This window comes from Rhinoraja longicauda, chromosome 31, assembly GCF_053455715.1.
Source record: "Rhinoraja longicauda isolate Sanriku21f chromosome 31, sRhiLon1.1, whole genome shotgun sequence".
Taxonomy (NCBI): Eukaryota; Metazoa; Chordata; class Chondrichthyes; order Rajiformes; family Arhynchobatidae; genus Rhinoraja; species Rhinoraja longicauda.
In genome coordinates, this window is record NC_135983.1 from 6235620 (window position 1) to 6261357 (window position 25738).

The 25738-nt window shown below is 41.3% G+C and overlaps 1 protein-coding gene across 4 annotated transcripts in view; it reads left to right on the forward strand.

Moving 5' to 3' along the window:
* The window catches only part of mapkap1 (MAPK associated protein 1), a 247585-nt gene that overhangs the window by 128771 nt on the left and 93076 nt on the right, over positions 1–25738 (forward strand). For all 4 annotated transcript variants that reach the window (XM_078426340.1, XM_078426341.1, XM_078426343.1 and 1 more), the window contains one exon: positions 10755–10867. In XM_078426340.1, coding sequence (XP_078282466.1) covers positions 10755–10867 — 113 coding nt within the window. The remainder of the gene's footprint in view (positions 1–10754; positions 10868–25738) is intronic.

A 25738-nucleotide genomic window follows, 5' to 3' on the forward strand; every position in this document is an offset into this window, starting at 1 on the left:
TCCCTAGTGGGTGTAGGATAGTGTTAATGTACGGGTGTGGCGGATCACGGGGATCACTGGGCGGCACGGACTTGGAGGGCCGAAAAGGCCTGTTTCCGGCTGTATATATATGATGATGATGATGATGATGAATACATGATTACAGTCAAGCCACCAACAATGCACCAGTACATGATAAAAGGAATGACATTTATTGCAAGATAAAGTCTAGTAAAGTCCGATTGAACATTGTCTGAGGGCCTCCAATTAGGTTGATAGTAGCTCAGGCCTGCTCTTTGGTTGTTGATAGAATAGTTCAGTTGCCTGATAACAGCTGGGAAGAAACTGTTCCTGAATCTGGAGATGTGGGTTTTCACACTTCTGTACCTCTTGCCTGAGTTTGGCTGCTAATAATGTGTGATATACATCATAATTAAAAAGAGAAATTGCAAAAAATACTCAACAGGGCAGGCAGTATCCGTGGAGAAACAGTCAACGCTTCATGTTAATAACTTAATCAGAACGGTTAGGAATCAATTGCAACTGTGATGTAACCGAAAGGGGTAAAGAGCCAATCAATTTGAAGTATCCTCGGCCAGCAAATCAGGAAGCAAAAAAAGTCCAAATTTCCACCAGGTTACTCAGTAAAATAAAGTTGTGATGTACACAAGAAATTAAGGCAGAGAATAAATATTTTAAACTTAAATATTAATTTCAAATTGATGAACTTTGGTATAAGTGAAAAAATTTCCACAGATACTGTGGATATATGTGAACTCTATGTCCGTATACAAACACCCACAAGTGATTTTCAAGGCCAGGTATAGTAATTAGGGCCCAGTGGATCATTCACCATTATTACTCATTAACAGGGTGCAACTTTGAAGATATCATCCATTCACTGATTTCTGCAGGAATTTAAAAAGGACACTGACGATACCATCTTGACTTTGTGCTTGATTGTGCACAGGTGTATTGCAGAAATTCTTATTGATTTATTTTAATTTTGATATAGTGAGTGCTAATAATCATGCAATTAACCTCAGCAAATTCCGGGCCATAACCTTGATTGTGTAATGGTTGATGGCTATTTTAAATAGCTAATTAGTGATCAAATCTATAAACTAGGGTATATTTTGAAGAAATAAATCTGACCTATTTGGGTCTAAATCAGAATGTATATTGCTGAAGAAGAAAGGCAAGAACTATGTGAGTAAAATAATTCCAATTAAAGGTCAAATCAAAGTGACCTAGCTTTCCCTTCCCAGTTCTGTCATAGATTTCCATCATTTTACTTGGATATTGTTTGTTGCAGCTTAAGTGATGTGAATCTGAATATTATTGTGAAGACTAATTTTTCACTTGCAAAACAAAGCTTTTTACTGTACTTCAGCACATGTGACAATAATAAACCTAAATCTACCGTTTTTTCAAATGATTGGTTGACAACAGGTGTGAGATGTCTGGAAGGCATGCGTGCGCTTTTATCACAAGTCGCTGCTAGGATAGTTCACTAATGAGCGAGCATTCCAAGAATGCTTTTCATTCACGTGACTACTCAGTCGAGAGGCACTAAGGAGGTGGTAGTGGTGACAAGGGAATTGTGATGCCTTTGGACTTAATGTGCATAAAAAATGGATGAACTTTGTCACGTGAACCACCCCATCTGGTAACTTTGAGGTATTTCCAAAACACACCTTGGGGAGGATGATGGCAGGAAGCTAAGCGTGATTATGTGACCTTGGTCTTGACTGAGGTGTGAGAATTTTTCCCTGTTAGACTACTATGTGCCTGTTGATGAATGGTATAATTGTTCTTTGGCATTGGTATAGTTTTAGCCGGTTATTAAAGCCAACTGTTGGGGGTGATGGTGAGAATATTCGAGAAATTTTCTGCATTACCTTGTTTATTGCTTAATTAACCTGATATGGAGCTAAAGCTCATTGTAGTAGGACTGTTTGTATGATCTGATCATTGTTAAAACAGTGGGGACAGTGATGGAGGCAGAACATATTACTCGTATAAATGTGAGAATCCTGAACTAAGAGGTCCTCATTGCTGTAGGTCTGACCCGGGACCCAGCAGTGAGCTGTTAACACTGTGTAATTGCACTGGGTAATTCAGGCATGGATCCTGCAACAGTTTTCGCCTGCTGCGGGTTCATTAACTTTATGATTTCCAGGGGAAAGGGAGGGCCACATTTCAGATAACTTAAATATTTGTACCCTTCTAAAATAGCAAGCATTTAATTATATTGGTTTCTTAATGTTTGTAATTATTTAACTTATATTTTTTCAGGGTTTAATTGTTTTTAACGCAGCCATCAACGTTTTTGAATATGGCAGACATGTATGGACTTCGAAGTCTGATGCCAGCCTTAGAGTCTGTAATGTGGAGGTGTGACTAGGTCAGTTGTCAAAGCATTTTTAGCAGCACAGCTTGCATTTCAGCAAGAGGGCCTTGCCCCACTCAATGTCTTGACCATGTGTTTCACCATTCACTGAGGCAACGCTTCCTGATGGGCAGCATGTAACTTGCAAACTGAACATTGTGCACCACTGTGTTCGTAAGTAACATTGGGCAAGTGCAGGAGAAGTGCAAAGGGGTGCTTGATTGTGTTGAGCGAATGGACTGTAATGCCTGCCAAACACTGGATATCAAGCCTTACAATAGGTGTTTTCATTCTTTCAAACCTTGAATTTCCAAGGAAATATCTTTATTGTAGTATAAAAATACTTGAACACCTTTCTTTCTTTCTTACTTCCTCTCCATTTCTCCCGCCACATTTGATTTGGTACTGAATCCATTCACGTCAATGAATGCTGTCCCTTATTCTATTGCATTTAATCCCCTCAAATTAAGTGTTGCCCCGTTCATTGAACTTGAACTTTAGCTCTGCCATTTCAGTGTGAAAAAAGCGATACGACTACTTTTCAAGTTATCTCTTCACAATTGGATATCCTGTAAACAGGAACTCCTTAGCAAAAAGCAAACGGCGGGAGGAACTCAGCAGGTCAGGTAGCATCCATGGGGGGAATGGACAAATGGTGTATTGGGTGTCAGAAATAATAAAAGGAAATCAGAAAGATATAAAATCAGTCTCTGTCATCTGAACACTTTCAAATTATTATGCAATGTGGCCCAATAATATTGACCATTCAGTATCTTTACATATGCAATCTGATTTTTATTATTAGGAATCCTTAATAAGACAACATCTAATCAGGGAATAGTTTGTGCTGTTACTTAGCAAAGATTTGAGAATAGCCAGTTACAAAATAGAAGCACATTTCATTGTTGTTCTAATTCAAAGTTTTTCAGATGTTAAATTTTTGGTTGGATTTGTTTGCAGTTTGCGTTGATAGCAAAAAAGCTCCAATGAAATAACTGTATTTTGCGGCCACACATAATATCTTTGACCAGTACAAAAGATTTTGCATCGCCTTCCATAGTTCTGTAGATTCTGGAACTGTTCCAGTGGAGTGGAAGATCGCAAAAGTCTCCATTATTTAAAGGAGAGAGAAAATGGGGAACCACCAACCTATTAGCCTGAAGAAGGGTCTCGACCCGAAACATCACCCATTCCTTCTCTCCTGAGATGCTACCTGACCTGCTGAGTTACTCCAGCATTTTGTGAATAAATACCTTTGATTTGTACCAGCATCTGCAGTTATTGTCTTACACAACCTATTAGCCTGTCGTCAATGGCAGGGAAAATGCTGGATTGAGTAATGATTTGAAGGATGAAATTGCAAAAGACATTGACAAGAATAAAGGATGGATCCAACATAAATTTATAAAAGGAAAATTATGTTGGATGAATCTACTGAAGTTGAGGCTGTGACAAGTAGAGTCGATATTGGCGGTAGAGTGGTGCAGCTGGTAGAGCAGGTGCCTCACAGCGCCAGAGATCCTGGTTTGATCCTGACCTCAGGTGCTGTCTGGAGCTTGCACTTTCTCCCTGTGATCGCATGGCTTTCCTCCTGGTGCTCTGGGTTCCTCCCACATCCCAATGACGTGTGTGTTTGTAGGTTAATTATCCACTGTAAATTGGCCCGAGTATGTATAACGAAGAGCTAGTGTGAATGGGTGACAGATGGTCGGCATGAACTCGGTGGGCCAAAGGACCTGTTTCCATGCTGCGTGACTCTGAACTTGAAGGGAGGAGCTGGTGGGGATAGTGTATTTGGATATCGTTAAGTTGCTTGATATGGTCACTTGCAAGAGGTTTGATCATTTGAAATTGGTGGCTTGGATTGAAAATTGGTCTTTGAGCAGAAATCCAAAAGTGGAAATGAGGGGATTGTTCTGGAGTTGGTGAGCAGTAGCTGGTGGGGGACTGCAGCCATTGGGGCATAAGCCCCAGCTTTTCACAAACTGTGCCATTGAATTGTCATGGGGCCGAATGTCATACTTCAATGTTGGCTGGCAACACTAAACAAGGTTGGACTGTGAGCACAGGGGAGATGTAAGGCAATGAAGGCAAACTGAGTGGGTGAGATCTTGGCACATGCAGTACAATGTGGAACACTGAGAGGTTATCTGCTTCAGTACACAACAGAAAGGCAGAGTATTTGTTCAATGGTGAGAATTTGGATAGTGTTGGTGTTCTAGGTGTGCTTGTACACGACTTGCTAAATGCCAAAATGCAGCTGCATAAGCAATTAAGAGGACAAGTGGTACATTAGCCGTTATTACAAGAAGATTTGAATTCACAAGCAAGTAATTCTCATTGCAATTGTATGATGAGGCCATACCCGGAGTATTGTGTAGTTTTGGTCTCCTTAACTAAAGTAAGCATGTATTTGGCATGGAAGGATTGTTGAAATGATTCCCTGGACTGGTTCCAAGGATGGTGGATTTGTTGCATGAAGAGAAATTTGGTGCTGAGGGGTTATATTCTCGGGAGTTCAGAAGAATGAGAAAAGATTTTGTGAAAGTAGAAAATTATTAAGAGCTTGGCAGAGTAAATGCAAGGACATTTCTCCCCCCCCCCCCCCCCCCCCCCCCCAGACTGAAGAGTGACAGATTGGGGCACAGTTCCAAACAAGGAACAGGTCATTTAGGACTGAGATGATGAAAGATTTGTTGATACAGAGATTGGTGAACTTTAGGAACTTTCTTCATCAGAGGACTGAAGGCTTAGTTATTATGTTCATTCAAAATAGGCATCAATAGATTTCTGGACTTTTGTGGAATAGAGGATTGTGAAGGTAGTGTTGTGATAGAGCACAGAGGTAGAAGATCAGCTGTGATTTTAATGGTGGAACAAATTCAAAGGACTGGATAGACAATTGCTGCGCCTATTTCTTATGTTATTTATCACAACGGTCCAGCTAACCAGTGTCCTTGGGTCATTTTCTGCATAAAACAATTAACATAACCTTAAGAGTGTAATGCAATCAAATGATATCAATAGAAGGAAGATTCTAGAAATATCTAAATTTAACAAAATGCTGATGGATGTTTTAAAACATTATCATATCCAATGGTTTATATGGTATATACAATGGCAACAATGCCCTAAAATTAACATGAGTCAAGGTGTTTAATTGTCACATGAACCAACAATGCAATTCTTACTTGCAGATAATATATAATAAACAAAAACAATATATTAATAACCGCTCTTGAACTCTACACAACACAGACCTCAAATTATGAACCGTTATAGACAATCTTTGGTTGTATAAGTACTTTTTTGTTGTTGCTTTTTTTGCTCGTGGTTATTCATTCCCTTAGTTTATGGGGGGGGGGGTGAGTGGTTCACAGGCTTGCACAGCAAAATACAGTTCTATTCAATCAACTCAGGACTGCCTCCCAATGGGTAAACAATTCAACGCAATGAATCTCGTGTCAGAGGTTACATTCCAAGATGGTGAGAAAGCTTCATTGTGACAAGAAAATTTAATATCGAAGAACGTTACATTTGCAAGTTTATAAAAAAGCAAGATGGGTAGGTTAATAGTTCATCCTTTTTCCATATTTAAAAATTGTACTATCCAGTTAATTTTAACAGATGGGCAGTTTTACATTTTTATTTTTAATGGTGACAACATGATCCTTCATATAGTCTTGCTATAATCAGAACTTTTCCGTTGCATTTTGTGGCTATTTCCTCCTATGTTATTTTCATTTTCCTCCAATAAACCCTGCCACCCTTTATCTGCTGCAGAAGCTGTAGAGGAAGATGGAGAGCACAGTTACCTCAGAATGATCACTATCATTAACATTCACGGGTGGTTCACTTATCATTTCTGACTGCAGAGACATGGCAGCCTTTTTATGAAACGTCTGCAGGTGTAACAAGATGATACATATAACATTGTGCCACAATGGATTTATGTATTCGGTTACAAAAGAAAAGTCTAATGAAAAAATACAGAGGGTAATTCTTTATTCCTGCACCACACTATTTGTCAGTAATGTCCATAGAAGATGAGCACTTTTAAGAAATCTGCGTTAGCCTTATGATCTGGATGTTCTTAGCCTGAGCCATGTTTTCTGGCATGTGATGTCCGGGCTGTTTCGAAGATCGGAAACGGGTGCAGTTAATGAAGCTTGCAATTAAATGTAGGGATCAATAACAGTAATGAATGCCTGAATGCGACGTTAGAAAGGTGCAATGGTGTTCCCCAGACAGACCACTTTCCAGCTGCTTAAATAGTGTTCCATTGAGTTTATTTTTAAACTCAGCCACTTTTATCCTGTGATATTGCCCATATGTAAAAATAAGATACATAAACCTGTGATAATACAACATCAACTCACCAACCAATAGATATGGCGGTTTGTGTATGATGGAAAACGCACGGATCAGAAATATCTCTACCCAAGGTCAGTTATTTTGACCCCTGACGGTTACCCTTCACCACTTCCCCTGCAGCAGTGTTTTAATCGGAACATCAATTGGGCTTCTGAATGGCAGAACATCAGATATTTTGGGATATGAGCAACAACCCAGCTGAAACCCATTGCAGGAATACTGCATATTCTGTCTGCCTGGGCCCCAGCTCTCTGCTTCATTAGTTTATGTGGATGAAAGATGAAAGATGAGGCGGCATAATTCAAACAAAATGAGAAGTTTCTTGGTGAGCTTATCAATATTCTTTTGTCTCCCGCCACCAAAAACACAAAAGCCACCATCCCACACAAAGCAGTGAGGCACTGTGCCCAACACGACCAATGCATTGACCCATACATTGCTTTCTGTTAAATTTGATATCATTTCAATTAAATAATTTTTTTAATCAAACTATTTAATTATTTCTCTGGAATTTGTTTCAACCCTGAGCATTAGTTGCATGACATTTTCTGATTTCACTAAAGTAGCATCCACAATTATCAGTGTGGACCTAGCTTCTCTCCATTGCACCATGGTTTAAGTGAGAGTTTGACCTTAACCTACCTCCCATTGTCCTGTGGAACACATTGAGGCTTCAATATTCTCTGCTCACAATCTTGCACATTCCACTCTTCAGATAGGAATATGCTTGAGGCCCTGCAACTTGAATAAACTGCTATTTTGTACACTATAGGAACCACATGGGTCTTCAATCATGGTGAAATAACTTCTGCAATCAGCTGGAATCAGTTGCAACCCAACCTGTGATCATCTGTGCATGTATTATAAGTATTAATGCAAGTAGCCTTGAATAATAGGATCATGACAAATATTCAGTGCATGAGCCTTGATGCTGAAAATGTTCCTGTCATCTAGTGTTGCTAGTCAGCCAGCAGGAAGTATTTGCAATTAGGGATGTCATAATCCATAAAACAATGACTGCAGCCCATAAGTAATCAAATTATGGGGTGCCGATGATCTCAAAAGCTCAGAAGCAGCTGTCAACTGAACCCTGTATTTGGGTTAGCTCCTCGCATTCATTTGTAGACATCGGATGTCATTAATGTACAGCCGATGAAAATATTTATGTTCACAATTATTTCTTGTAATGCTGCAGCGGGTTTATTTTCAGAGATTCATTGCTGCAGGATTAAAGTGTGGCTGGAAGCAAAGGACCTGGGTGATGTTCTGATTCCTGACTGTGTTTTAAATGCTCGGGCACATGTATTTTGACTTCCAGATGGGATTGTTGTGTTCGGTGCAATTGCTCTGAAAGATGAGAGAGGAAAGTTAACTATCAGCTATATTCTAATATTGCAGCAAAAATTCCACAGTCCCTGTCTTTATGTTGACAAATGTGAATGATGGCATTAGGAAGACTTGCTTGGGACTGTGCATTTCATAATGTACTGTAAGTGCTTAAGTGACATCGGAATTTGTTTGTAGAATTCATTTTGGAACGCCACATTTTATAAATTTACAGGAATGGAAAGCTGAAACTGAACCATCTGTATTTCCTCACATGAAATTTGCATTAATATTCATATCTGTAGCTTTGGTAGGTAGGTGTCAGATTAAAGCCAAGGTGTTTATCTGCAGTTTGCGATTTGTTAATACACCATTTTCTCCTGTCTCCAAGTAAAGTTTGGTAAAGAAATGTTTACCAAATAATTTTTTAAAAATCGAATCCTTCAATGTTAAGAGTGAAATTTTAAAATGATCATCTTGGTATTCCTTGTGTAACGGAAAGGAGAATTCTGACAGTGGTTTGGCTTGCTAAGCTGTCTGCAGTGAGCAGTCTGGGACCTGCTCCAGATATTGATGTAAGTGATGACTGTGGTTCAGCATGGGTTTGGTGACAGAGTGTAATGTATGATTAGTTTGACAGTTCTCAGCTGGCTGCTTGGTGGGAAGGATTTGACCATGGTAAACCAGCCCAACAGATTGGCAAAAGCTCGAGGATTCTCCTGCTAACGCTCAGCAAGCTGGTTACGAATGTGCTGTTCACTGACGTCCTGTTGGTTTAAGCTGGTGATGGTCCATGGCCCGGGTTCAGTTTCCATCTTGAAGGTGTTGATAGTAGAACCCAAAGCCATGCCTGGAATTAGCAGCAAAATGGTGAAAGGGAAGGTTTTAAAATCACAGGCATAGGCCATTTGGAAGCCTTCCCTTACCAATTCAAAATCAATATTTCAGCTTTAACGCAACCTCCTAGCAGGTTTAAAAATATATATTTTTCAGCAAACCTCCTTTATTTTCACCATCGTGACAGGCTTTTGAAGGTTGCAACATTTGTAACCAGCCTCCCTCCAATGAGTAAAATATTTTGAAATTACAATTTATTCTATTTATGTTTAAACAGTTCAGTTGATAAGTAGATAAACAAAAAAAGTGAGGGAGGTAGACACAAAATTCTGCAGGTCAGGCAGCATCTCTGGAGAGAAGGAATGGGTGACGTTTCGGGTCGAGACCCTGAATCAGTCTGAAGAAGGGTCTCGACCCGAGTTACTCCAGCATTTTGAGTCTACCTTTGATTTAAACCAGCATCTGCAGTTCTTTCCTACACAAAGTGAGGGAGGTGTCAAAGGGAAGGCTGCTAGATCCTTGGGATTCACCAGAATTCGGTTTTAACAGAGAACATGGGAGAGTACAGAAACAGGTCCTTCGGCCCACAATGCCCGGGCTAAACACGATGCCAAGTTTTATCTCCAAGTTCATTCATAACTCTGCAGGCTTTTTGTAGGGTAATGAAAAGTTGCAACATTTATAACCAGCCTCCCTCCAAGGAGTAAAATATTTTGAAATGACGCTTCATTCTGTTTATGTTTAAACGGTTCGGTGTTGACAAATTTGCCTTCTGAGTTCCGAAAATTAGACCAAAATCAGCAAACAAACTATTGGGTTCAGACAAGCAAGAAGTCGCCTGCTCTCAATTTAAATATCCAAATCCCAAGAAAAATGACTTTGGGTATACTTCTGCCCTGATACTTTGTTATGGTAGAGGATTACTGTCAAGCTGATGCATTTCTTTTAAGGATGTGGATTTGGAAGTTTAATATCTGGTGATGGAGCTCTTTGCAAGACCTTCAGATGGATTTGAGATGTATCCATATCTGAAGCAGAAAAATGTTACAATCTTCATCGGATGTCAAGAATAGCTGATCTGGCAAATTCTCAGTCTTGTTCTGTTTAAATTCCAGAGGGAGAGGGAATTGGTACTAAAAAGTTGCTGATCGTGACATGAATTGTAACATGAGTAAAGATTGGTGTTTTAGCTCTCCTTAGTCCATAACAGCTTTTTTGACACAGATTTTAAATAGAGCATTACAATCTAATAGTTAAATAACAAATATACTTGGTACCTTTTTTACTTAAAATCTGTATTGTATTTTATGGAATAGCATCCAATCAGATGCTGAACTAAAAGATAAATGAATTTCTTCTGGGGAGAAAAACTCAGCTCAATATGACTGTCAGTGTTTGTTTATTTAGCCAGATGTCTGAAATTTCCTTGTAGAATATGGACCTTGTTGTTTATGGAGGAATTTTTTTATTTGTACATCATAAATTTATTTTGGGAAAACTACTAGAAATTTACAATGTGAATGTGCTTATTTGAATTTAAAAATCATTTTATTAGAAAATAATAATGCTTTCCTGCAGTATAATGAAGACTGCTTTATGATAAAATTCACCCTACCGGTTATTTTATGTTGCTTTAGATCAAGCTGGGCTTAATTTTATCATTAATTCTGGTGCCCGCATTGATAATTTTTTTGAGTGAGTTTAATATGGTGAAATGTCTTGACACTTCACAGAACAATGTCAACCATCTGAAATTCTTTAATCCAGATCTTGATGCAGTGTAAACTTGAAATAATTAAACTTTTGTTTCAAATTTTCTTCAATGAAATGCTTGTTCCTCTTGCAGCAATGCCCCACAGAGTGGATTCTCACTTATTCAAGTTGACAGCATGAATGTCACAATGAAGGAGATACTACAAAAGGCTCTAAAACGAAGAAAAGGTTCGCAGAAGGCTTCAGGTAAAAATCAAAAACCAAAAATTAAAAAATGAGCTGTACATAATGTGATTTGATTGTTGTTATGTAAATTGTGACTCGTGCATCAGCAGTTATAATTTTGCAACATTTTAGGTAGGTTTGGATCATGAAGGTTTATATTATTAGAGAGGTCTACATTACTAGAATGCAACATTGTGAGCATTCAGTTTGTTCACCAGTCCAGATTTATTTTGTCCATTTTTGTAAGTGTTAAGCAAATTCATTGATGTAAAGAAAAATGTAATGCATCGATCTAAAAGTTTCAGCATTAACCCAAACTTGCATGATAATTATTGTGCATAAAAATTTGGGGGAAATTACTTTGTTCTCTACCCCTCATTCTTTATTCAATTTAATTAAAAATAGAAAATATTGAAAAAATTCAGCGGGTCAGGCAATATCCTTGGAAAGAGAAATAGAGACAACTTTGCAAGTCTTTCCATAAATGCTGCCTTAACTCTGGAATGCTTCCGGCATTTTGTTGTTACTTCCAGAATTCTGACACCTGCATTTCCTCTTCTTTAGTTCTTGCTAATGTGACTCTATTTTCTTGTTGAAGACCCTTTTATAAAACGTTCTTTCCTGCTGATGTAGTAGGCATAACTTGCATCTCGTTTTTGGCGTGATCAAAAGCTGATTCCTTCCAATGGCAAAAACCTTTATATTACCCTAGAAGCAAGGAACTGCAAATGCTGGTTTACAAAATCAGACACAACGTGCTGGAGCAACTCAGCAGGTCACATGGCATCTCTGGAGAACATGGATAGACAACGTTTCAGGTTGCGACTCTTCTTCAGTTTGAAGAAGGGTCCTGACCTGAAACGTCATCTATCCATATTCTCCAGAGATGCTGCCTGACCCACTGAGTTACTCCAGTATCTTGTCTTTTGTTTACATTATCCTGCCTCAAAAAGGAGCACGGTGCATAAGGTGTCCATAAGCAGCCCTCTATGAACAGAATGAGTAAATTATGTTTGTTTCTTTTTGTGTTTTGTTAAGGCCGGAGTCCCATTTATAAATCAGTCATAGAATTGTCTCAGAATGAGAATAAGGCCACATATAAATAGGAGCAGGAGTTGGCCGTGACTCTTACAAACTTCTACAGTTGCACCATAGAAAGCATACTGTCAGGTTGCATCACAGTTGGTTTGATGCCCAAGACCGCAAGAACTTGCAGAGAGTTGTAGATGTCGCTCAGTCCATCACATAGACCAGACTCCACCATTAACTCCATCTGTGTATCACACTGGCTTAGAAAAGCAACCAACCTATTCAAAGACTTGTCCCACCCCAGTCATTCCTCCTCCTCCCTGCTTCCGACAGGTAAAAGATACAGAACCTTGAAAGCATGCACCACCAGACTCGGTTGAGTTTGGCTTGATTGTATTTATGTACAATATTATTTGATCTGACTGGATAGCAAGAAGAAAACAAAGCTTTTCAAAGTGCCTTGGTACATGTGACTATTAGAAATCTAAACCCAAGCTGCCTGTTGAACCTGCTCTGCCTTTCAATGCCATCATGTCTGCGACGGTGGGCAGGTAAAATCTTTAAATAATTTTCGTAACATCATTGTGTCTTGTGAATTGCAAGGGGTGATGTAAAAATACATTCCGAAGGAAAGTAACTGGAGGGAAAAGGTAATTATTTCTAATCGTGGTTAAATAGCGCTTCATTCTACATTCTGTACACTGAAGCACTTGAGCCTTTTCACAGTATATCCATTGGATATTTTATTCAGTGTTTGATCTTTTTATCTAGATTTTTACTTTCCGCTCCTTTCATTCTTTGTTAATCCTTACTTGGGAGATGGTTCCAAGGAACAAGGACTGCATGTTGACTGAACTGTTATTTGAAAGTAGAATCTGTGAAAAGGAATGGTGGCAAAGTCATCATCATCAATAATGACTTGTGCTAAATACAAGACAAGTCGCATAAATCTTTAACGTAGGAAATATTCTTTGCGTAAGCATAATCAAATATATAATGATCTGGGTCAACCGTGATCATAGAATAGCTGACCAAATGCTTTTTATCAATGAGGTAAGGTCTCATGGGTGACTTGCAAAAGTGGAGATTCAAGAACTTGCAATCTAGATGGCTCAGAGCACAACTGAAACACACAGCTAAGGGAATGGCCAATGCACAGAGGTGTAAAGTTGGAGGAGTGTAGTTAGTGGTATGTCAGACTGAAGGAGGCCTCTGTGAATAGTGATGGAGAGTTAGGAGGAAAATAATTGTATTTGCATGTCGCTGGGGGCCGGAGAGCTCCTGTACCATCGAAGGCAAATATGCGTGCTGGACCTAATGGCCAAGGCATGGGCAGAGATGGAAAGGGAAATAGCGCATCGTTAATGGTGAAGATTTGTGGTTGGAAGCTCAGTTCAATGTCTAGAAGGCTGCAGGTGATCTGGTTGAAGTTAAGGTGTACGCCATTGATGGACAATGTTTGATTGCTGGAGAACTGCAACAAAGTTGTATATTAGCAATAAATGTATTGTGGACATATCAGGCAAACTCCTAATGAGACTGGATAACTATCTTGAGCTAAGCTTTGCATTAAATCTCCAGAAGTGGTCACTGAAAGGCGATTAACCATGGAGAAGTTTCCATTTCTTTTATCCATCTCATTCAACCGCAACTTGGCACTGCTGCAATAACGGATTTTCTGACTCGCAATGTTTGGACATAAAATGTTCTCATTCATGCCCAACACCTTTATCTCTACTTGTGCACCACCTCTCCATTTTCTAACCCCTCCAACGACTAACCCTTCATCAACAATAGATGGAAAATAATGTTGCGCGTGCGTGATGCACGTATTTGCATATAATATACAGTATGCCCTTTGGTACCTTGCGTAGCATGTAAATTCATGGAAATGTTGGTGATGTTATTTACCCACGTGCTGCAGAACTGTTTCATGATTTTCATGTACAGTGCATTCAGAAAGTATTCAGACCCCTTCAGTTTTTCCACATTTTGTTACATTACAACCTTATTTTAAAATGGATTAAATTCTTTTTTTTTTATCATCAATCTACACACAATACCCCAGAATGAAGAAGCAAAAACAGGTGTTTAGAAATGTTTGCAAATTAATTAAAAAGAAATAACTGAAATATCACATTTACATAAGTATTCAGACCCTTTGCTATGACATTCCAAATTGATCTTAGGTTCATCCTGTTTCCATTAATTATCCTTGAGATGTTTCTACAGCTTGATTGGAGTCCACCAGTGGTAAATTAAATTGATTGGACATGATTTGGAAAGGCACACACCTGTCTATATAAGGTCCCACAGTTGACAGTGCATGTCAGAGCGAAAACCAAGCCATGAAGACGAAGGAATTGTCCGTAGACCTCCGAGACATTCCCACATATTTGGGAAGGGTATAAAATAATTTCTGCAGCATTGCAGGTCCCGAAGAGCACAGTGAACTCCGTCATTCTTAAATGGAAGAACTTTGGAACCACCAGTACTCTTCATATAGCTGGCCACACGACCAAACTGGGCAATCTGGGGAGAAGGGCCTTGGTCAGGAAGGTGACCAAGAACCCGATGGTCACTCTGACAGAGCTCCAGAGTTCCTATGTGAAGATGGGAGAACCTTCCAGAAGGACAACTATATCTGCAGCACTCCACCAATCAGGCCTTTATGGTAGAGTGGCCAGACAGAAGCCACTCCTCTGTAAAAGGCACATGACAGCCCAGTCGGAGTTTGCCAAAAGGCACCTAAAGGACTCTCAGATCATGAGAAACAAGATTCTCTGGTCTGATGAAACCAAGATTGAACTCTTTGGCCTGAATGCCAAGCGTCAAATCTGGAGGAAACCAGGCACCGCTCATCACCTGGCCAATACCATACCTATGGTGAAGCATGGTGGTGGCAGCATCATGTTGTGGGGATGTTTTTCAGCGGCAGGAACTGGGAGACTAGTCAGGATCGAGGGAAAGATGAACGGATGTACAGAGAGATCCTTGATGAAAACCTGCTCCAGAGCGTTCTGGACCTCAGACTGGGGCGGAGGTTCACCTTCCAACAGGACAACGACCCTAAGCACACAGCCAAGACAACGCAGGAGTGGCTTTGTGACAAGCCTGTGAATGTCCTTGAGTGGCCCAGCCAGAGCCTGGACTTGAACCCGATCGAACATCGCTGGAGGGTCCTGAAAATAGCTGTGCATCAACGCTCCCCATTCAACCTGACAGAGCTTGAGAGGATCTGCAGAGAAGAATGGGAGAAATTACCCAAATACAGGTTTGCCAAGCTTGTAGCGTCATACCCAAGAAGACTTGAGGCTGTAATCACTGCCAAAGGCGCCTCAACAAAGTACTGAGTAAAGGGTCTGAATACTTATGTAAGTGTGATATTTCAGTTATTTCTTTTTAATTACTTTGCAAAAATTTCTAAATACATGACTTTGCTTTTTTCTTATGGGGTATTGTGTGTAGATTGATAATAAAAAAATAAATTGAATCCATTTTAAAATAAGGCTGTGACGTAAGAAAATATGGAAAAAGTGAAGGGGTCTGAATACTTTCTGAATGCACTGTAACTGGGACCAGGTTTGCTGTGCAGGTTTGTGGGCAACTTTCCATGTACCCTTGGAGCAAAGCCTGGACTCAGACTTGAGCTCAATGTTCAGGACGTCCTCTTGGGTGGAGGAACTCTGAACATTCTGGTGTTTGCCTGGCTCACACCTGTCTCATTCCCCGGCAAAATTCATGGCAAACATCCACTGCTCCCAAAACACCTGGTCTTTTGTCCAGACTAGGGGATTCAAGAACCAGAGGACATAGCTGAGAGGGAAGCGGTTTAATAGGAACCTGAGGGTTAACTTTTTCACACAGAGGGGTGGTAGCTATATGGAACGAGCTGCGGAGGATGTTGTTGAGGCAGTTACTATAACATGTAAAAGGTATTTGGACAGCTATATGGATAGGAAAGGTTAAGAGGGATATGGGCCAAACGCAGGCAGGTGCGACTAGTGTAGATGGGGCATCTTGATCAGCATGGGCAAGTTGAGCCATAGGGTCCATTTCTGTGCTGTATAACTTTATGACTCTGACTGATGTGCGTAGTTTGTACTGCAACCTTGGAGCACAACCAGGATAGAGACAGAGCTCAGCTAGCAAGTTCAGGACATCCACCTCACGGTGGGAGCTCTGAACCTTCTGGTGTTTGCTCGGCCAGTACCAACATCCACTGGTGAGTAAAGAATGGCAAACTTGATTATCACTTGTATTTTTTCCCACCACAATTGTTGGAGCCTTAAATGTACTACGGACAGTTGCCAGAGCTAAGATTTTAATACTAAAAGCGAAGAGGGTAAACATTCTAGAAAAAGTACAGAGCAAACATGGGGAGAAAACAGAATTTCAATAGAATCGAAGCTTTTTTTTAGTGTTAGCAGATGGCACCTTTTTCTCAGGGTGGAAATATCAATGACTAGAGGGCGTAGCTTTAAGGTGAGAGGGACTTAGTTTAAAGGAGATTTGTGAGGCAAGTTTTTTTTTTTAACAAAGATTCATGGGTGCCTGGAACGCACTGCCTGGGGGTGGTGGTGGAGGCAGATAGGTTGGTGGCATTTTAGAGGCTTTTTGATAGGCACATGGATATACAGGGAATAGAGGGGCATTGATCACGTGCTGGCAGAGGAGATTGGTTTAACTGGCCATCATGTTTGGCACAGACAATGTGGGCCAAAAGGCCTGTTCATGTGCTGTACTGTTCTATGTAATTCTGCCCTCAACTAGCACTCTGGTTATGTCTTTTATCAGTCATGTGGTCACTGAGTGTGCTATTTAATACTCTTGCACGGATCTCTTTCACTGAACAATTGGAAAAAGGGTTAACAAAAATGAGACTAATAATTCTCCAGTAAGTCCATTGGGGAACCAGGCATTGGTTCCTTTAGCTGTTAATAATGTTTAGCCAATGTATTCAGAATAGTGACTGAAAGATTATGAAATTATCTTTTTCATTTTAACGTGCCATTGACTTTTTGAAGAAATTATACAATGGTGGAAGTAATTTCATCAATCTTCTGAAAGTTCTTCCTGTAAGACAGACTGCAGATTGTCTGAATGTGCATTAAGAGACAAACAAGCTTACTTTAACATCCATCACGGGAATTCCAGTAAACCATGTCTAAGAGCGGGTATGTTGGGAGCTGAGTTGGTTCATTTCAAGACTAATTGGTAAAGTTTTTCAAGTGATATTAAGAGAAAGTGGTCCCTGGAGGTATTTGTCAAAGAACAAATGAATAAGGTTGAAAAGATTGACAAAAAATTGTAGATGCTGCAATCTGGAGTAAAATAAAAATTCTAAAGGTACTCCGTGATTCAGGCAGCATATGTGGGGGGAGGTGGACTATCGAGGTTTATTAGGTTGAGATTCTTCCTCTGATTTGTAAAAATTAGAGGGGAGATGGCCAGAGTAAAGAGGTGAAAGAATGGGGCTAGAGCTAGCATGCGATAACTGGGTCCAGATGAAGGCTGGATGAATGGATGGAATCGGAGATGGAGAGAGGGATAGAGACGACAACTACAGAGGCCAGGGTCTGCAGATCGAATCTGATGAGAAAAAGTTCAGTTGGGACCAAATAAGGTGTGGTGGGGTGGGTTGATCAGCACAGTGGCGGCACTGAACGCGATGGGAGTGTATGGGCGAGGAGGTAAGAATGGTCTTCATGGAAAGATCCAGGCGGATAGAGCAACTGAGGAAATATATACATTATTGACTTAGATGAAGGGATTAAAAGTAACATTAGCAAATTTGCAGATTACACAAAGCTGGGTGGCAGTGTGAACTGTGAGGAGGATGCTTTGAGGATGCAGGGCGACTTGGACAGGTTGTGTGAGTGGGCGGATGCATGGCCGATGCAGTTTAATGTGGATAAATATGAGGTTATCCACTTTGGTGGTAAGAACAGGAAGGCAGATTATTATCTGAATGGTGTCAAGTTTGGAAAAGGGGAAGTACAAAGAGATCTGGGTGTCCTTGTTCATCAGTCACTGAAAGTAAGCATGCAGGTACAGCAGGCAGTGAAGAAAGCTAATGGCATGTGGGCCTCCATGACAAGAGGAGTTGAGTATAGGAGCCAAGAGGTCCTTCTGCAGATGTACAGGGCCCTAGTGAGACCGCACCTGGAGTACTGTGTGCAGTTTTGGTCTCCAAATTTGAGGAAGGACATTCTTGCTATTGAGGGAGTGCAGCGTAGGTTTACGAGGTTAATTCCCGGAATGGTGGGACTGTCGTATGTTGAAAGACTGGAGCGACTGGGCTTGTATACACTGGAATTTAGAAGGATGAGAGGGGATCTTATTGAAACATATAAGATTATTAAGGGATTAGACAGGCTAGAGGCAGGAAACATGTTCCCAATGTTGGGGGAGTCCAGAACCAGGGGCCACAGTTTAAGAATAAGGGGTAGGCCATTTAGAACGGAGATGAGGAAAAACTTTTTCACTCAGAGTTGTAAACCTGTGGAATTCTCTGTCTCGGAATGCAGTGGAGGCCAATTCTCTGGTTGCTTTCAAGAGAGAGTTAGATAGAGCTCTTAATGATAGCGGAGTCAGGGGGTATGGGGAGAGGGCAAGAACGGGGTACTGATTGTGAATGATCAGCCATGATCACATTGAATGGCGGTGCTGGCTCGAAGGGCCAAATGGCCTACTCCTGCACCTATTGTCCATTGTCTATTGAAGGCCCACAATTGTCTATTGAAGGCTCCTCTTGTCGTGAAGGCCCACCTGCCATTGAAAGCAGGATACCTAAAATTAGAAATTGAATGCTCATGCTGTCTAGCTGCAGTCTACAAAGGTAGAATATGAGGTGCTGTTCCTTGAGTTTGCATTTGCCCTCATTCTGGAAGAAGCCAAGGGCTGACAGGTTGACAAGGGAACGGGGAGGGAATTGCAATGACTGGCAGCCGGGAGCTGCGGGTGGTCCTGAGGGAGAGAGCACAGTATGCTCGGCAACATTTAAAAAACTACGTCTGATTGGCCTGAATGCACAGCACTGCAGTGCTGGTGGTGTGAGCCTGTGAATGTAGTCCAGGGACATCCCCTCACTTACTGTCACCAGTGCATGTTGGCTGCAGTTTGTGATCACCTTCAGGGATATGTGTTGAGTCCAAAAACACATTCTGTATTAAGACATGTAATAACAAGGAACTGCATATACTGGTTTACCAAAGAAAGACCCAAAATGCTGGAGTAACTTAGCGGGTCAGGTAGCATCTCTGGAGAACATGGAAAGGTGATGTTTTGAGTCGGACACCTTCTTCAGACGCCTTTCTTTCTACAGTAACTATTTGTACAAATTCCAGAGTATCTTTCTACAATAAGACTAATTCGTATGGAAAACAAAATTGTTCACCAAAAACCTACAGTTTACTCCTAATGTCCACAACATCAATGGATGAGAAAATCAGAAATTGATGATTTTATGATTTTTCTGCAAGCAATTGCAAATGAGTAAAAATAAATAATTACTGCCACATGTAAAACGGTCAAGAATGCTTCAGGTGTTTATATTCTGAATATGTTTTTGTCATAGAATATGAATTTAAAATCCCACTATCAAACAGAAAACAAAATACACAGCTGAAATACTCAGTCTGAAGAAGGGTCTCGACCCGAAACGTCACCCATTCCTTCTCTCCCGAAATGCTGCCTGACCTGCTGAGTTGCTCCAGCATTTTTTGAATAAATACCTTCGATTTGTACCAGCATCTGCAGTTATTTTCTTATAAATACACAGCTGATCTCTTATCCCCACTGATATGTGTAAAGTCTACCCCTCTATTCTCGCCTGATGATAGTCTCTGACCTACGCGGGTTGCTCTTGGTTTTAAAGCTAAGAACAGTTGTTGAATGTAAAAGTTTGATGTTGACATTTGATCTACACAAAATGCCATCAGATTATAAAAAGCTGATTTCAAAAAAAAATTATTTCAGAGTGTGAAACCTGTCAAAGATTAAATTAACTTTGTGGAGATGAAACGTGAAGTTTTATTAAAAGTTTGAATAGATAAAGTGGGAAAGGACATGGATCAGCTGTCTCAAGGCCACATTTGGTGGGGCTGATAAGAGCAGCAAATAAAAATGGCAGAGGAGCATTTAGCTCTCAGAAATCTGATTCACATAAAAATGCCGGTAGGGTGGTTGTGGATCAAACCTGCTAGCATCTGCAAGCAATTTGGCCACTTGCCAAGAGTCATTGTTCACCCTCAGCTGTGGCGTTGCAGTCCAGATGTGCCAACTGCACGTTTTGATTTTGCCAGCTGACTGCGCCGTTTGATAACCAGCTCTCTGGATGCCCATCACTGGCCGCAGAGATAGAATTAAATGATGATGATCTTCCCACAAGTTGCAAGAGGAAGCAATGCATATAAATCTTGATTTCATCTCAGCATGAGAAGTCTTTATCCATCATCACTCATAATGAACAAGTCGTTAGCTTCGATGAATGGTTCTATGTTTTTGAGAGCTGCTTTTGTTCGCTTTTTGGGTGACTTTATGCATTCTGGGGGTCACATTATCTCCCTAGCAAGGGAGAGATTAGATCATTGTGCCAGGGTAATGCTTAAACAGCTCTCTGGCATTAGAGGGCTCTCAGCTATGACCAGAGAAACATTATTTAACCTGTGCATTTCAATCGACATAAATTTTAATTCATTTTTATTTCGCTTGTTACTCTGTCTAGAATTGTAGGCTATCTGAATATCTATGATGGTTGTGGTAAGCAGATAACATCACTTACTGAATAAACTACATTCTGCAATTCCAGTCAGATAAAATGAAAATATTTCCTATTCTATAATACATTTATCTGAATCTAAATATTGGCATGTTATTCTAGCAGATAAAGAAACCAAAAGCAGCCGTTTGCTAAGTTAAATGCATTTATGTAAAGTTTCAAAAATAGCTTAGAAGTGTTACTTGTATCTGGCATTACTACATTTTCTTGGCTTTGTTACACAGAAGGAATAATCACTGTCTTTTGTTAATTTAATAAGTTCCATCTATGTTCTTAAATACATTGCTAAGAAACCCGAAAAAGTACCTTTTTGTTTTTATTGAACTTTTCAAGCTTGCAAACAAAAGATATCCAGATGCGAATTTATCAATATAGGACTGAGAAAAGAATGAAACTTAAGTTGGTCAGTTTTGAAGCTTATTATTTCAGATGATGAACTGACTATTAACTTGTTAAGGATTGTTGATGCAACTTTAAAAAAAAAAGTTTTTTAAAAGCATTGAAAAAGAAAATCAAGTCAGCCAGTCACCCTCGTGATAATTTTCATCAGTCCTGGCAAAGAAAAGAGTGAGACCAGCAGTTTTTCACAACAGGCAAGTGTGTCTTGTGTCATTGAAAAGCTCATATCTCACTTGTGTGTCCTTCAGCTGAAAGGAAAAAAAATGTTGAAGTGTGCAAAATGTGGTGAAATAGTAGTCTATGTCCCAATCAATTCATCCACAGAGCTATCATAAGGTGTTCTTCAGTTTAAGGATTTGATTTCATGAGCTTAAAATGAACACTCCACTACAGTGTAAAATACGAGCTTCACCTCTCTGAATAACCTGTACAAACTAAATGACATTTGATCCTATTGACTAAAGGCTCAGGGGTTAACAATTAATAGGTTTAATTGATCTGTGATGAACGAGTTCAATGATTTCAAAGTTTACTTATTTTCTTTGAGCATATGTTTTGTACTGGAGGATATGTTGGCCCATTGGATCCTGAACAAAGCTGCACTGATCATTACATCATTATTAAGTGCAAGTTTTACTCCCTTTATGAAAGAGATTTTTGTTTTATTTCATAACAGTTGTTTAAAGAGCAGTGATTTAATTGCTTAATAATCCTTGACACCCTAGAAATGTTTTTTTAAAGATTGTTACTTTGAAACAAATTTTATTCGGGTCGAGACCCTTCTTCAGACTGGTTAGGGATAAGGGAAACGAGAGATATAGATGGTGATGTGGAGAGATGAAGAACAATGAATGAAAGATATGCAATTTTGTTTAGGAATCTGCTTCATGACTTTGCTGGTAAAGAGAGCAATCAAGACACTATGATTACAGTGCCGAGGTATTAAATTTCCTACTCCTTCAGTCGTACTTTGACAAAGGTCCTGTCTCAGCATGCAAGGAGCTGGCAAGTCTTTTCCCTTTTAGTGCTAGTGAAGTGTGGTTGTTCAGGAATACTTGGTCAGTCGTCTATGGCCTTAAACAATAGATGACTGACCAAGTATTCCTGAGTAACCATACTTCAACTAGCACTAAAAATGAAGAAGCAAAATATCCTTGAGCAATCTCACCTCAGTGGTGAAGGAGAGCAAACTATTATTTCTTTAACCAGCTGCACTTTCTGATCATCATATCTAAATACTGGCCGAACAGTAGTGAACCCAACCCTGGCACTGCCTGTGATGATCTCTGCCTGTCCAACCTCATTTGGTCTGGTGGCAGAAGTGTAACTGCACTGGTCCCTGACACCTTGTCAGGTGCTGTGGTCCCATGACTCCATCATTGGGCCACTCATCACCAACATGTGCTCAACAGAAAACAAAGCTGTGCTATACTCAACACTCTTTAAATATTTCTGATATTTTATCTATCTATATAATAAAACTCTCGTTTGTTTGTTCCTGAACTACAGCCAAAATGGTACATGATAACGTGACAATTCAAGGCCTACCTTACTCACCGTCGTCCCTTTGGTGCTAATGGAAGAGGTTTCATTGAAATCGGTGTTATATTTTTTAAGTTATTCACATTTTAAAGTTTAAATCTATCTCCGAGGGAGGGAGGGAGGGGGGGAGGAGGGAGGAAGGAGGGAGGTTGAGGGGGATGGAGTGGGGGGGAGGGTGCCGCACCAATGCAGGAGAGGTTTGGGCCCAACGAGTCCATCTGGTCTAGTATCTATCTATATACTACTAAAACTCAGATCTTGTATGTATATATATTTCACTGATGTCGGCTGAATACGGCAATTTCGGCAAAACGGTGAACTGTAGCGCCACGATTTGTGTACCGCCTTAATCACCATGCGGTTCGCTGCTAGAAAATGATGTTTTTATTTAATTCGGTCGCATATTTTTTAAGTTACAGAGGTTTAAAAGCGCTGCCTCCCCTCATTTATCGAAGTTTTGACAGAAGGGGGGCGCTGCGGTGCGGCTGCGGTCAGTACGCATGCGCGGAATCTCCTCACACTGTGCTCAGCACGCATGCGCGGCATCTCCTCACTCGCAACAAAAAAATGGACGCCGTTAGCAGCGCCAGCCCGCGATCACCGGCTCACCTCTCCTCTCTCCCCTTGCTTCTCTCCTCTCTCCCACACCCGGGAGAACATCTCCCCGCTATCCCCCCCCCCCCCCCCCCGGGCCTTTGAATGATGCGATCTCCCGCACCCCCCCCCCCGGACTTTTCACTAATCCGATCCCCCGCACCCCCCCCCCCCCCCCGGGCCTTTAACTGATGCTAAGAGTGTGTCTGGGGGAGAGAAGATGGGGGGGGATGAGAATGGGGAATGGGGAATGGGACAACAGGGGTAGTGCGGAGGGGAATTGGTGGTGGGGGAAAGAGGGGTACTGGGAAAAGGGGAGGTCAATATCCCTCCCCTCTCCCCCATCCCTCCCTCCTCCCCTCCCCCCTCCCCCCCACTCTCTCCCCCCTCCACAAATACCACCCCATCTCTCATCACCCTCCCCCCCCCTCCATCCTCAACACCTCCCTCCCTCCACCACTCCCTCCCCCTCGATCCCTCCACACCTCCCTCCCCCAAACCTCCCTCTCCCTCCCTCCCCCATTCACTCCCTCCCCCCCTCCCGGTTACAATGGAAACCCTAAGAGGACGGGCCAAAGGGGAGAGTGTGGGGAGAGTAAGAGTGGGGCTGGGGGAGGAGAGAATGGGGGGTGTGGGGACGGGCCCAACGGGCCCGCTTTGCTAGTATATTATTAAAACTCTCATCTTGGATGTAGTGAGTTCCTGAACTACAGCCAAAACGGTACACAATAGCGCAACAATTTTAGGCTCACTTTACCATTCGCCTGCAGTGTGCATTGATCAAGTTTCGTTACATTTTAAAAATAATTAACTTAAACTTTAATAAGGACCGGGGCCCATCCCTGCGTGCCGCGAGCCTGACCTTCCTCCCATGGTGCAACGCAGCGGCAGACGGTCAAAGAAGATGGCTGCCGGCAGGACGAACATGTGGCAGCGCCTTGCGACCACTCTCCTGCTGCTGGCCGCCACAATGGCTGCCCGGGGCCGGGGTGAGTGGCTCCCTCTCCCCTTTCCTCTCCCGCCCCCGGACCTGGGGAAGACTCCCCGGCTGGCAACGGGTCCACGGGTCATCAGTTGGGGAGGGTTGCCGGGCCCGCAGGAGAGGTTTGGACCCAACGGGTCCACGCGTCGTCTAGTGGCTATTAAAACTGAAGTACGACCTTCTGAAGGTCAAGTTTAATTGCTGTCCTGCGTGCTCATTACAGACATGCCTTTATCTGATCTGTCTAATACAAGTTGTTGCCTGGAGCATCCCCAATTCGAAGTAGTAGAGCCTGCGATACGACAGGGGTGGGACGGGATGGAGAAATGGAAGCAGAAAATACTACCCACAGAAGCACTGATAAACATTGACAGGCAGCTAAGCCACCATTCAGGTTTAGCTGGCTGTCAAATGTTGCAAGCACTCTGAATACTTAACACTAGTACATAAGAAATATAAACCATTCAGCTGCTTGTACTGCTTTAACAATTCAATACATTGATGGCTGAAATTTAGCTAAACGCTACATTCTTGCACTATCCCCATGAATTACAATTAAAACACAAAGTACTTGTGCTATAACTCCAGGATAAGCGCTCAACTAAGAAAACCAAGCCCAAAACCAAAATATTATCTAACCAAATACACCAACTTACAATATGACTCCATATGCAAAACAAAACTCAGCTACCTACATATTAATTCTCTTTTTTTTTTTAAACATCCTGTAGATGCAAGTATGATCATTGGGGTTATCAGGTGGGCACCTCTCTTCATTGGTGTTTTGAGTTAGGCCCACAACACCTCGGAAAGGCTCAACAGTTGGTTTTGGTGTCCCAGACCAACCCCCCTCAATACTTGCTCGCACCATCTATGCTACCAGTATCTACTAAATAAAGGAAGCTGCAGCCAATTACCACTCTAACAAATGCTAAATACCTGCATCCCATCTTCCACTAATCCTATCCCATCATTAAGCTTGTAACACCACAAATAACGCCCTTGCATAAGACTTAACACTAGCACAGACTATAATTACAAACAAATACACATACTGCATGTCATACGTTTCCTTTCTGCCCCCAACTGACACTATTTCTTCTCCACCACATCCACCTACTGTCTTGCTCTGCTGCCTCTGCCATTTGCTTTACAGCCTGATGCAAACTCTGTCCACGAATACCTAGCTCTCCACAAAGCGAGGTGGTCGATCTCGCTATGAAACTTCTACAACCCACCTCTACCGGACGTACTTCTGCTCTCCATCCTCGCTGCTCAACTTCTGCTGCCAACTCTACTTTCCCTTTCATAAGCCTCATCCACTAAGTTCTCCCAAGGCACCGTCAGTTCTGTAAGATACACTACCCGCTGACTAACTGACCATAACACTATATCTGGCCTCAAACTAGTAGTAATTATTTCCTGCGGAACAACAAGCGTTCCTCCTAAATCTACCTGCATCTCCCAACCATTGGCTCCCCGTAATTGGCCTGACTAATACCTATCTGCAAACGTCCATCCTTTACCTTTCCCTCATGGACAAAATGAATTGCTTCACTCCCAG